The 14,781-nt window shown below is 39.2% G+C and overlaps 1 protein-coding gene across 5 annotated transcripts in view; it reads right to left on the reverse strand.

The window, feature by feature from the left end:
* ARID1B (AT-rich interaction domain 1B) overlaps positions 1-14,781 on the reverse strand; it is a 436,956-nt gene that overhangs the window by 302,092 nt on the left and 120,083 nt on the right. For all 5 annotated transcript variants that reach the window (XM_032258730.1, XM_032258727.1, XM_032258728.1 and 2 more), the window contains exon 3: positions 11,917-12,066. In XM_032258730.1, the coding sequence (XP_032114621.1) occupies positions 11,917-12,066 (150 nt within the window). The remainder of the gene's footprint in view (positions 1-11,916; positions 12,067-14,781) is intronic.

Consider the following 14,781-nt stretch of genomic DNA (forward strand, 5'->3'; position numbering starts at 1 on the left):
TTGAAGCTTTGAGAGTGAAAGAAATCACACCAGTAAGGTGGATAGAGTCACAAAAAATGAGGGGGAAACACGGGCCAGTATTTGGAGGCCAGAGAGATGAAGAAAATGCAGCAAAGGCAAGGAGTGGCCACAATGTAGGAAGAGAGCCAGGAGAGGGTGGTGTCCCAGGAACCAAGCAAGACAGGTGCTCCGAGGAGGAAGATCCCATCAACTGTATGGAATGCCCATGACAGGCGAAAGATGGAAGGAATGACTCTTGCCCATCAGACTGAGCAACAGAACCCTGGAGGCTCTGAAAAGAGCTGTTTCATACCACATGATCTCACTCACATGTGGCCTCCAAAAAAGGTGATCTCAGAAGTGGACAGTGGAATGGGGGCACCACAGGCTAGGGTGGGCTGGAAGTTGGGAAGATGTCAATCAAAGGATACAAAATTTCAGTTAGATGGGAAGAATAAGTTCAAGAGATCTATTGTACAACATGGTGACTACAGTTAATGATATATTGGATTCTTGAAAAATGTTGAGTGGATGTAAAGTATTCCCAGCACAAAAATGGTAACTATGTGAGGTAACGTATATGGTAATTAGCTAGATGTACTCATTATACAATGTAGTATATATACCTCAAAACATCACATTGTACACAGTGAAGACATACAATTTTACCTTTCCATTTACAAAGAAAGCGAAAAAAACAGTATGAAAAGAGCCATCTCAGTAGAATAGCTGAAATATAAGTAAATTTAAGGCATGCCAGCATATGGGGAGTATATATAAAGAGAAAAACAGGCTTTTGGTTTTGTTTTGATTGGGGTGAGAGAAATGATGGCATGTTTCAATGCCAATGGGAAGGACAAAGAAACGAATGGTGTGGGGAAGAGACAAGAACGTGAGTGGACCAAGGGCACAGGGCAGCTTTCAGAGGAACAAGAAGACGTTGGCAGAGTGTAAACATCACAGAAGGCGGACAGGGTATGCAGACACAGGCTGGCTGATACCTGTGACTTCTCCCGACTGCTTGTGTTGATTTTTTCAATGAAACAGGAAGCAGCCTCATTAGCTCAGATTAAGGAGGAGGGCTTAAGCCTTTTGGGTTTGAAGACAGAGGGGGATATGAAACAGCCTTAAAGAAATGCAAAGTTACAGGGCAAGGGTGATCTGACATCAGTGGTCACCAATTGAACGGAACTGCAGGGTCTTCCTCTTTTCCCATCCCTGGGTGCAAAGCTGAACTTCAGGCTTCCCTAAGGAGGTTTATAAGATGGGGCTGGTGAGTATTTAAGAGTACATGCAGGAGAGTGATTGTGAGTACAATGCTGGGCTTGGAATTTTAGCTGGGTAAGGAAGAAAGGGACGACAGGGGAGGCATGAGAAACAGTGGAAAAAAAGAGAGAGAGAGAGAGGACTGATGGACTATTTCATTTAGTTTGAAGAACTGAGCCACCATTTTAGATATTTTGATCAATAGAGACATTGAGAGCATCTAGTCTGCAATATAACTGGAATGAGTAATTCCTTACAATGTAATTTAGAAAATGCAAATAAGGTAAAAGAAAAGAAATCTTTACTTTCTTACCGGTTTTTACTATGTATTTGTATTTTATTTACAAATTTAGAACACTTCCCCACTTTTGGGTATCTTACCTTTTCTTTTAAGCAACTCTGTGAGCATGTTATTTAAAGCAGTCTTTCATACTTTCATTTCTATAATCACTGCTGTGTGGTAACTGATCCCATGTATTCCATGCGTGCTCATGGTTTTGGGCCACTCATCCCACACATCTATAGCAGCCTCGTTTGCACCTGTTGAGTCCATGGCTACCACACACCCAGGTGCAAGCCACTGACTCTCATAAGCCTTCTAATACAGAAGTGCCTGAGCATTTACTTAAGAGAAACATAAAATGTTGTTAGAGACAGCTTTCTGTCCTTTCCTACCTTTTCCATTACATTCAGGGCGTTATACTTATGTTTGAAATTTTATACATAGATAACTCATTTTATGTATGAATTTCAGGAAAATTAAAGATATATATAACATATGTAGTGACAAGATTTCAAGGAAGCAGTTAGTTGTGACAAGGACACAGAAATGCATTGAAACAGTTACTACAGGGCAGGAATGCTAGATTGTCCTGAAATGTATAAAAGTGACTGATGCAAAAGATCACCATGCCACAGCCCACACGACTTTCAAAAGTGCCAACATTCACGTATATTGAAAAACAAAGCAAAAAGAAAAAAAAAAAAGCTAATGATTTAGCTGAGTCTAGAACCCAACTCCACTTTGGAAATAAGAACAAGGTGTTCCTAAAATTATCTTATGACATTAATAAATTTTCTAGAAACAAGCCATCACATATATTGATGGAAGATAACACTTGGTTTTGCTCAGAACTTTGCCAACAGTCACTCACCATTTCAAAAGATGATGTCACCACTGACAACTCTGCTGGAGACATCTGAGTTGCCAACACAACATTCCTGTATCAATCTCATTTTGTAGCTGTCAAGTTCACAGTGACCCCACACATACCTCAACCATCTATTTCACAAGTCTTCTAAAGCAGTATGCCTAAACATTTGCTTAATTAAGCATACGATACTTTATTATATACTTCTTTCTGTTGTTTGTTTTTTGTTTTTTTGTTTTTTTGAGATGGAGTCTCGCTCTGTCACCCAGGCTGGAGTGCAGTGGGGTGATCTCGGCTCACTGCAATTTCCACCTCCTGGATTCAAGCGATTCCCCTGGCTCAGCCTCCCGAGTAGCTAGGACTACAGGCGCATGCCGCCACACCCGGCTAATTTTTTTGTATTTTTAGTAGATGAGGTTTCACTGTGTTAGCCAGAATGGTCTCAATCTCCTCCTCACCTTGTGATCCACCCGCCTCAGCCTCCCAAAGTGCTGGGATTACAGGCGTGAGCCACTGCGCCTGGCCCTTATATACTTCCTTCTTTTCATTTTCCATATACAGTTGGTGTGTTACTCTAATTTTGTTTATAATTTTGTGTGTGGAGAGCACATATTATCTAAGAACTTTATTTTAAAAGAATAAAGGAGGAACTGGAAAAATCTGATTTAAACAATGAGAAGGTATTATCTGTATGTTCTAAATGATCCATTATAAACATTACATATTTGTATGGTTTCAAATTGCATAAAGGATACCAAAGAAACAACTAGAAAATATGAAACTACCAGTTCCAGCAGTATGGCAGATTAGATGCTCTCGGTATCTATTGATTGAAAAGCCTAAAATACTGGATAAAATGCCTTTTCCAATCCTTTTTAAATGAATCCCAGACTTGCCATAAATGTGCGTGACAAGAATACCCACAGAGCAAACTGAGAACATAGAAACCAAGGGAGCGGCAGGACCTGACTTTTGCTGTAGATTCTAACTTGCCCTTTGACAACTACATGAAGGAACAGGGAAAAGGAGAGGAAGTCCTGGGCCTGCCAAAAGGGAGTAAGATATGAGACAAGACCTCTCAGTTAAATAAAGGACCAAGAAAGTCATTTAAGAGCTTACAAACCCACTAAAGAGAAAACAGAAATACCTGTCTTGAACTTGGTATGCAGAGATAGGAGGAATTATTTCAGTGGCTCCTTTAAGAAATAGCAACCAGAAGCTAACCAACACCAGGGTATCTGGTAAAAATTAACACTTAATGGTGTGGTCTACACAACCTCAAAAAGATATCATTTAGAAGGGCCCCAGAGACCATCATCACCTAAACCCGCTAATCAATCTTAACTTCACTGTTGTGAGATAACCAAACATTATGCTCAGTCTGATAGTATAAGTTCACAGCATCGCCTATGAAGCACCCAGGCCAAGTTAGTCAGAAACGATAGGTGACAACCATCCCAAACTCAGTGGCCAAGGGCCACCAGCATGTGTTGTGCTCACCAATGTAATTAAGGAGTTTGGACAGTGTACAAAGGGAAGCTTTATCTGTGCACAATGTTTCTTCAGCCTCAGCTGTAGCTGATGGTCACAAGAAAGGCGGGGGGCTAGACCCACCTGGAGGCTCCTCACTCAAAAGGAGGATCACAGACCCGTCCTCTGAACAAGGGCAGGCCTAAAATGTTGGGAACATGATTTACAACAACGACAAATGCAAAATGTTTATCTTTAAGCCTGTGGATCTAACTTGCAATGCACAGGAAATAGATGTGCAAGTTAAGCCACATCAAGGGAAAACAAGCAGATAAAGCCATTCTACAGGACAACTGACCCAGTTTTTTCAAGATCTCAAGGCACAAAATTGGGGGAGGGGAAACTGTCCTAAATAAAAAGCCTTCAAAACCAAATCAAGGTAATGATCTTGTTTAAATTTTGCTTGAAACACATGAACTAGAAGGGTATTCTGAAGACAAACGGGGCTACCTGAACATGGATAGGTTGGTGGACAAATGGAATTATAATTAATTTAATAAGATATGGCCACAGGCCAGGGACAGTGGCTCACACCTGCAATACCAGAACTTTGGGAGCCTGAGGCTGGTGGATCTCCCGAGGTCAAGAGTTCGAGACCAGCCTGACCAACATGGTGAAATCCTGTCTCTACTAAAAATACAAAAATTAGCCAAGAGCACAGTGGCAGGTGCCTATAATCCCAGCTACTCAGGAGGCTGAGGTAGGAGAATACTTGAACCTGGAAGACAGAGGTTGCAGTGAGCCGAGACTGCATCATTGCACTCCAGCCAAGGCCTGTTTCAAAAATAAATAAATAAATAATAAAATATAAAAATAAAGTTTAAAAATTATATGAAATGGACAAATATTCCTATACATAGGAATATATACATATGTCAATATTCACACAAGAAGAAATTTATAACCTGAATATGCCTATATTCACAAAAGAAAGAAAATCAAAAATTTTAAATGGCTGGGCACAGTAGTTCATGCCTTTAATCCCAGCACTCTGAGAGGCCAAGGTAGGAGGATCACTTGAGGCCAAGAGTTTGAGACCAGCCTAGGCAATAGGGCAAGACCCTGTCCCTACTAAAAAAGTTAAAAATCAGGGGTAGGACAAAAGGTAAAAATCAAGAGCTAGACAATCTTTTATAGCTTTATAAACACTTTTACCAAACATTCAGAGAACAGATAACAACACTACAAACTCTTTTAGTAAATTAAAAAAGGGACTCTTTTTGTTTTTTTGTTTTTTTTTCAGACAGTCTTGCTGTGTCACCCAGGCCCAGTACAGTAGGATGACCTCAGCTGACTGCAACCTCTGCCTCCAAGGTTCAAGCAATTCTCATGCCTCAGCCTCCCAAGTAGCTGGGATTACAGGTGTGAGCCACCATCCCCAGCTAATTTTTTTTTTTTTAGCAGAGATGCGTTTCACCAAGTTGCCCAGGCTGGTCTTGAACTCCTCACCTCAGGTGATCTGCCCTCCCAAAGTGCTGGGATTATAGGTGTGAGCCACCACACCTAGCCTCCAATTCATTTTCAAAGCTCAAAAAGTACAGATACCAAAACCTCACTAGGATAATTACAGTTCAATCTCATTTACTAACTTTTTTTTTTTTTTGAGAAGGAGTCTTGCTCTGTGTCCCAGGCTAGAGTGCAGTAGAGTGATCTCGGCTCACTGCAAACTCTGCCTCCTGGGTTCAAGCAATTCTCTGCTTCAGCCTCCCAGGTAGCTGAGATTAGAGGTGCCCGTCACCTCACTCAGCTAATTTTTTTGCATTTTTAGTAGAGACAGGGTTTCACCATATTGGTCAGGCTGGTCTTGAACTCCTGACCTCGTGATTCACCTGCCTCGGCCTCCCAAAGTGCTGGGATTACAGGTGTGAGACACCACACCCGGCCATGAATTTATGATTCAAGAAATCTAAAATAAATATTAGTAAACTGAATCCAGTAATGAATAAAAAAGATAATATATCATAAGGCTAGGTTTATTACAGAATGCAAGTTTCATTTGATATTTAAGATAATTTACCTCAAAAACAGATTATAAGTAAAAACAAAGAGATCATCTTAGTACATATAAAAAAGAAGATAAAATTCAGTATCCACTCATGAAAAAAATCTCTTTGCAAACTAGAAAAGGGAACCTCCTTAGTCCAGTAGTGAACAGCTACAAAAAAAAGGGGGAAGGAAAAAAGAAAGAAAAGAAAGAGTAAACATCATATTTAATGATGGAATGCTGGAAGCCTTCATTTAATCAGGGACAACACAGTGACCACCAGCCGTTTCAAAGAATGCATATGGAGGCGCCAGTTGCAGAAAGCCAAAAAAGTGGGAAGGCAGTGATTTTTAAAAGTTTTATTTTAATGAAGAAACCTGAGATTTCACAAATGACTAGAATTGGCGGAATTAACAAGAATTTAAAAGGTGGCTGGACACATACAGAATTAATATACAAAGTCTGTTACATTTGTATATACCAGTAACAATGAGAAAATGTAATTTTTTAAAGGATACAATTTACAATAGCAACAGAAAAATAAGGTATATAGGAATAAGCCGAACAGAAAGCAATAGAGCAGCTCTTTTTGAAGAATGTTATAAAAGAAAGTAAAAAGTACCTAAACAAATGGAGAGATGGAAAGCGATCCCGAGCAGGAGAGGCAGGGATAGTGGAGAGGAAATGTGTGAAGGCAAGCAAAGGAAAACCAGGCAGAAGCGCAAGTGGACTGCAGGCTTCCCACAGCACAGCAACAGCGTCTGAAACAACAGGCGCACACTTGCTGATGACAAAAACGACAAAACATCCCCACTTCCTCTTCTAAGTGGCTGGTGCTTCTTTACCAATTGACAAACCTGCCCTACTTCAATCCTCCTGTCTCCTAGATAAAAATTAAAATACCTAATCACCAAAGTACCCCCACCTTCTTGAGAGCAGCCAGTTGAAGACCACCCCTCATGATCCCACTACCTCTTAGAATCATCTAACACACACCCTAACCCTATTTCAGCCCACCTCCCCCTGTCCACACTGCTCCTGGGGCGCCTCGGGACTGCATCCTCCCTGGCCTGCAGCCACCTGAGCTAAACAAACCCATCTTAGCACAGGGATATTCCTGGTCTTTAGTCAGTGGGCTCCAAGAAGGTAAAAGCTATTCAAGTAAAATACTTCTGTGTGCCTCATCATTATTCTTTTCTAAGTACCTGTTTCACAGAATAAAAAGATATAATGAAAGAAAAGATCCCATTATAACAATCACAAAAGATAACATTCTTAGAAAATAGAATGGTAAAAAAGGTTATATGAAAAAATAAGCACATACAAACAGCAAAAGGAAAAACACCAATGGAAAAGAAGGATAATGAGGATATACTACCCCTATCAGATACTAAAAGGTAATAGAGAAACGGTACAGTACTAAAACACATTAATAGAATAACAAGTGGAAAATAACAGAAATCCCAAAATAATCCCAAATACCATCTACCTAAGGAAAATCAGTGAATGATTTTAGTGGCAACTCCAGTTGATGGGGGAAAGACAGCTGCAATGGTTAATTTTACACGTGATCTTGGAAGGTACTAAAAATGAAATTAATGATTTCAACTGGAGACTCTGAGAATAGCAGATTGCCCTCCATAATGTAGGTGGGCCTTATCCAGTTAGTTTGAAGGCCTAACTAGGATCAAAAGACCAGCCCCACCTGAGCAAGAAGGAATTCTTCAGCAAGCTGCCTTTGACTTCACAGGACCATGGGCTCACCACCTGCCAGCCCACACTGCAGGTTTCAGAAATGCAAAGTTCCATACACATATGAGCCAATTCCTTACAATAAATCTCTCTCTCTCTCTCTCTCTCTGTGAGTGTGTGTGCATGTGTGTGTGTGTACGAGTGCAGGTGAGCACAACTGATTCTATTCTTTTATTCTGTTCTATTGATTCCAGTCCTCTCGAATTAATAACTCATATTAACAGACAAAGGGCCAGTCTCCCTAATATACGACGGGGTTTTTAAACAATTTTTAAAGACCAGCAACTGAAGAGAAAAAATTCAAAACAAAAATATATAAAATTACAGTTCAGGAAAAAGGAAACAAAAATGCTTTTAAACACACAAGATGACACTTAACATTACTCATTAACAAGATAAATGTAAACTAAAACTATATTACAGATAAGTATATTTTATAACTATAAACAGATTTATTTCAGATTTGGAGATATTTGCATATATGTAATGAGATATCTTAGAGATGGAACCCAAGACTAAACATGAAATTTATTTATGTTTCAAGTATGCCTTATTCACATGGCCTGAAGGCAATTTTATAGACTATTTTAAAATAACTGTGTGACTGAAACAATGTTTTACGTGTATTTTGACTGACCCATCACATGAGGTCAAGTATGGAATTTTCCACTTGTGGTGTCATGTTGGCACCCAAAAAGTGTCAGATTTTGGAGCATTTCAGATTTCAGACATTGGGATTTAGGATACTCAGTCTGTACCAGATTGGCAAAAATCCAGAAGCTTTGTAAAACCATGCTACTGGCACATATGTAGGAAGAGTCCTGTCATGTGCAGATGGGAGCGTGAATTGGCTGCAGCCTGCAATACCCACTGGGATTGCAAATGCACACACCCTTTGCCCAGCACTGTGGCTTCCAGAATTTATCCTGCAGACATTACTGCCTGCTTATGAAATGACACATACACAAAGTTTATCATGCCATCATTGTTTCAATTCAAATAACTGGAACTAATCTAAATGTCCATCAAAAAGAACTGGTTAAATATATTATGGTATGTCCACAAACTGTAATGAAGCTATAAAAATGAATGAGGAATTGCTGTATGTGCTCCTTTGGAAAGATCTCCAGAAAATATATTTAAGTGGGTGAAAGAAGGGGATGAGAAAAAAAAAAAAAAAAAAGGAAGAAGGCATATAGTACATTATACTATATATACCATCAATTGTGTAAAAATAGGGTAAAAACTAAAATACAGTATTGTGCTTCTTGATATAAAGAAACTCCAGAAAACCATACAATAAACTATAAATGGTTATCCAGTCAAGAACAGGGGTGGTGATGTGGACAGAGGGAACTAAAATGGGAAGAGACTTCTTGGAATCCCTTCCTTGTACTTTTTATGTTTTGAAACAAATGAACATATTGATTAGTCCAAACATTAAACACATGAAAAATGCTGAAGACACAAAGTGCAGTATCTTGATGGAAACTTAAAATTACTATCTGTATCAGTTGCATTAACAAGACACCAAGTACTACTAATACTTGCTAATGACAGCCTTATACAAAATCAAGAGATTATGTAAACTACATTTGAAAACAAAAGATAAGACTGCATAAAGAAATGTTCTGGTCATTATGAAATATTGGCTGGTGGCATGGTGGCTCATGCCTGTCCGTAATCCTAGCACTTTGGGATGCCAAGGTAGGTGGCTCACGAGGTCAGGAGTTCAAGACCAGCCTGGCCAATATGGTGAAACCCGATCTCTACTAAAAAATTAGCTGAGTGTGGTAGCGTGCACCTATAGACCCAATTGCTTGGGAGGCTGAGGCAGGAGAATCACTTGAACCTGGGAGGCGGAGGCTGCAGTGAGCCGAGATTCTGCCACTACACTCCAGCCTGGATGACAGAGCAAGACTCTGTCTCAAAAGAAAAAAATAAAAAGAATTATTGCTGATTAAACTAAATATGGTTGAGCTTCTGAAGTTTGTAAAGGTATATGAATTCAGTGTTACTTGTTAAGATTTGGCATGATTTTGGTAATATTTTAATGGTAATTTTTATGTTTCAGGATAGGTTTGGGGAGATTATTTGGATTTTGCAGGCGCTAAATATATTTATAACGCCAGGTATCATTTCTTTTGAGAAACTCTCCAAATCTATCTCGCCATCTAACTCCCTAAAATCCAGGACTGTTTCTGTCAAACCAGACCATCTGATTAGGCCACCTAAATGTGTTCAACTTTCACCTCTCTGTCCCGCAGTGAATATAACTCACACATTTCAAGGCTAGGGAATATGAACCCATGAAAAAATTTCCAATGTATTCTGTGCAATGTTTGGTTTTATTCAGAATATACAAAAATTACTACAATTACATTAAAGTCATTGCTACATAGTATTTACCATATAATTTACTATATTCAAATCAATAAAATGATAGTAATAATCAAAGCACAAGATAGCCTGAAACTAAGCACATTAAAACAGTATTCATTAAAGTAAGATTTTACCTGTAGTATGCTTTAAATATTTAAATATGACAGGTATTAAATAACTAATTGCCATGTGCTGGAAGGTATTAAATAACTAATTGCCATGTGCTGTGAATAGTTTTTAAAGGAAGTAAATTTTGAGCTTGGTCTTGAAGAAAATGACAGGCATTCAGAATCTTTAATCAAATTGGTTTTATGATCAGAGATTCATTCAGCACACTAGTCAAATGAGTTATATAAATTCTCTATTGAGTCCTTAAATTTTGATGACATGACAAAACACTCTGTGTCTACAAATAAGTTCAATAAGGCTCTGAAAGCTCCTTGAAAAAGCATGTAACTTTATCAAAACTCCAGATACCAGCCTCTCTCATCTAAAAAGAAATTATGTTAAAGTGTTTTAAAATTTTCATACACTTTAAAAAAACACTTGACTAGAGAACTATGAAATGATATACATTTCTACTGCTACAAATCCCATATATGTTACTACAATTTTTTTTTTTTTTAAGATGGAGTCTTGCTCTGTCACCAGGCTGGAGTACAGTGGCATGATCTTGGCTCACTGCAACCTCTATCTCCTGGGTTCAAGCTTTTTTAAACATGTATGTAAAAAACAAGATCGTACTGGATCTCGAAACCTAGCTGTTATTTTAACATGTTTTGCTTAAAGTCATAAGCTCTCTTGAGAATTCTTTAGTAAGTCATATGAAAATAGGCTTACTAAAAATATTTTAGAAACCAAGAAAATATTTTAGAAACCAGCCAAACTGATTAAAATTAAGCTCCATAAATTCATTTATTTTGCTTAATATCCACGATCTAGTCAAGCCACCAAAGAAGTCCTTTAAAGAGGAAAAAGTCAATGCCACATGTGTTCATCTTCTCTTTGCCACCTCCACCACACAGAAGAGAAGGAAGAAAATATTAAAATGGAAAATTATATTTTGATGCTTATGATTGGAAGTACTATGAATGTTTTATCTGGATTCAGAGTAAGAGTCCCTCACTCACTACTCCTTTTCCTGTCACTCATGAGTGACAGTCTCTAAAATATAAGGAACCTGAATCATTTTATCAAATAACATATATACTGTTTTTCTGCAGAGCCTGTAAGCTGAAATATATAACCCAATAATCTAAAGGAATATTTAATGAGACTAATTTAAACTACAAACCGCTTAATATATTTAAAGTACATGATTCCAATTAGTATTTTAATATATTGCAACTGAAGTGAATATCTATTTATAAATTAGTTTAAAGAGAATAACACAGTCAAAGGCAACAGTGTTTTCACGTAGTAGCACTTACCACTAAAACAAAACAAAACAAAACAAAGGTCAAGGTAAAAATACCATGCATGTGCCAAGAAGCAGGATGAAATTACTGATAAGATCCTTCTCCTGAATAAGCCTTAACAAAGTGGCAGAGCACTTTCCTGAAAGGCTCAGAACAGAAATGACAAAGAACAAGCAATGACTGACACCTTCTGCGGCCACTAACCAGTACTGCAAGCAGACAGTACACCGGTCATTCTTCTCACCCTCCAATCTCAAAAGGGGAAAAGACAGAGAGAGAGGGTTGGCGTTAGATTAGGTTACCATTGTGCATTTCTCAAAACTAACTTTTTCTCCACTGAGGACATAATTTTTAATAAGGGATAGGAAGATGTTTCAGAGCCGGGCCTGCCTTGGAGAAAACGGGGCCCCGCGGGGCAGCGCGCCATGCTCACCTGCTGCGGCTGGTACCTCTGCTGGGACTGGGACGGCAGATACTGCGCCTGGGGCGGGAGGTGCGGGGGCTGCGGCTGCTGGCTGTAATATGGCTGTTGGCCCTGTTGGCAGTAACCACTCACACCTTGCTGTCCGTACTGAGGTGGCATCTGTCAAAAAGTCAAGCAAAGCAAATGAGAGAGTCAAAATGTGCAATTAAATGAAATCAAATATGGTTTCAATTCAGCAACATGAAGGGGGTTCTCGGCTAAGCAACTGAACTCAATATTTTTAATCCTCTCTTCATTAGACAAATTGGCATGCTGCTTTCTATTCACATGCTACCAATGAAGTCAAAAGGCAATCTGACTTTGCCTTTAAAAACCATCATATTCTATCAGATATAAACTATTGATATATCAAAGATGAAGGGGGGAAGGAAGTACTTAATAGTGACATTAAAGAATAGCCTCTGCTAAAAAAGAGAAGCATCATTATTAAATCTGTTCCCACGCAATTGTGAGAATTAAACTCAAACAGTCCAAGTTAACTCACTAATATTTTACGAGAAGCTTGTGGTTTGTGTGCTTTATTATGGTGTATGTTTGTTTCTAAGTTTAGAACAAAAAAGTCAGAATATACCAACTGCATTTACAGCAGATATATACCAGTTACATTCCTAATTCTATTTACCATTTTTGCTAAGGATGGTATTTTCTTAGTTGATAAAACAGGTAACAATGTAACGCAAGATGTACTACAGTGTAAATACCAGAGGTATAGACAAAAATGGCCTAAATCAATCTTCTCCATCTCTAATTTACATAAGCCTAAAAATGCCTGAAAGCATTGTTTAGAGGAAAATCTTTCCTCATGCAATAAATATACCATGGATAGTATCCTGAATTTTTTTAAATGAGAAATTGATTGCCTTTTTCTATAATTTCAAGAGAGAGCAGGAAAGGAAAAGAAAAACAAGATATCAGGACAGCAAAAGGCATTCTACAGACAAGAATGGCAAAGTCATTTCATTTAATACCACAATATGGTCCACTAGAGAACTTCAAGAACTTAAGCCCCATAAGCACACATACTTAAGAAATTAATGATGAGTACCAGATACACACTTAAAACCCAAACCCACTGCAGAAATACTGAATGAGGAAAAAGATGGAATGGTAAAGACGTAAAGAGTAAAACATTTAGCCTCTATGAAAAATCAGCACAGTAATTCCTAACACATACAATGGTGAAAGGGGAAAAATGAAAATGTTAAAGTCCCTATTTCTTTCAGTCCAATCCAGATTATTTTCAAGACCCACCAAAGAGGATGAGAATACATGTGACCACAATGGCTCCCAGTGCCTCTCATCACACAGAGCCTAAGTTGCTGGAACAGAAAAGTCTGCACTGAAAGCCATTTAACAGCACAGTTGAATTTTTTGCTTTTATTTATTTTACAGCTTGATATCTCATAATGAATGTATGTCCCTGCCATAAGCCAAGCCAACGAATTTCCATAAAATACAACTCCACATGCTAGAATACCATATACCACTACAACACACATCCTCCCGTTCAACACCCATATGTTTGATTTGATATCTAATACTATATTTCACACAAGCATCTTTGCAGTTTGATTTGAAGCAGTTAGGATAACACTTCTGCCAGTGTTAAAATGACTGTAAAGCTCAGTCAACACAGCCAGCAACTCCCCTATGAATTGCGCTTTAATATGTTGACTTTCTGGTTACAGAAACCCTCACACACAATATGGAAGTGTTGTTTGGGGAGGGGGCGCTGTTTTCTAAGCAAGACAACAGGACAGATTGCAGGAACCTACAACGCTAGAGCAGCCACAAAACGCCTCGAATATTTTACTACCTAGTCCAGCTCCAGGGAGTTTGGGTACAGGGTGGGGGGCAAGGAGAACAGGTGGGCGCAGAGGAAATCTTCAGTGGAGCAACCACTACAGAACTGAGCAAACTAGAGAGGAGACCACCCCAAACATCTGCCTGGGCACCCCCAAATATGGTCCTCCACAATTAAAACCAATTTGCTGTCCTTTTAGACACACGGCTCATTCATCCATTTAGGACCAACTTCACCAGCACCCCACCTGCTGTGAGCCTGGGCTGAGGAAACCTTTAACAGCACAGAGGGCTCTCCCTGCGACCTAGGGCCCAGTGCCAACCAACTGGACCCAGTCAGCTGTCCTTCAGTGGGAGCCGTGACGGGACAGATTCCTCAACTCTAGTTTACCCAAAGAATCTCTGGGTTCCAAATACATGGGCTCTAAGTCCAATTCCCATTGCACGTGAGTTGTGTGAATATGATCAATCACATGACTCCACCTTACATCTTCAACTGTCGAACAGTACTGCTTTCCTAAGTCATACAGACACTGTGCCCAGTCCCACCTGGAAGTTTATACAGGTGTCATTAGGACTCATTAAACTACAAGTTTTAGTGTGCTCTGTAAAATATTATTTCTCAAATATTACCTTTAAAAACCAATTTTTCAATAGAACACCGCAGCTGACTGGAGCTATAGTCTAATTCTTTATTTTTGTTTGAGACAGTTTCACTCTTGTTGCCCAGCATGGAGTGCAATCTTGTGATCTGAACTGACCACAACCTCTACCTCCCGGGTTCAAGCCATTCTCCTGCCTCAGCCCCACGAGTAGCTGGGATTACAGGCATGCACCACCATGCCCTGCTAATTTTGTAGCTTTAGTAGAGACAGGGTTTCTCCATGCTGGTCAGGCTGGTCTCAAAACTCCCAATCTCAGGTGATCTACCCACCTCCGCCTCCCAAAGTGCCGGGATTACAGGCGTGAGCCACTGCGCCTGGCCTAAAGTCTAATTCTTTACTGATCATT

This window comes from Sapajus apella, unplaced genomic scaffold (genome assembly GCF_009761245.1).
Source record: "Sapajus apella isolate SASKATOON/1434 unplaced genomic scaffold, GSC_monkey_1.0 scaffold105, whole genome shotgun sequence".
NCBI lineage: Eukaryota > Metazoa > Chordata > Mammalia > Primates > Cebidae > Sapajus > Sapajus apella.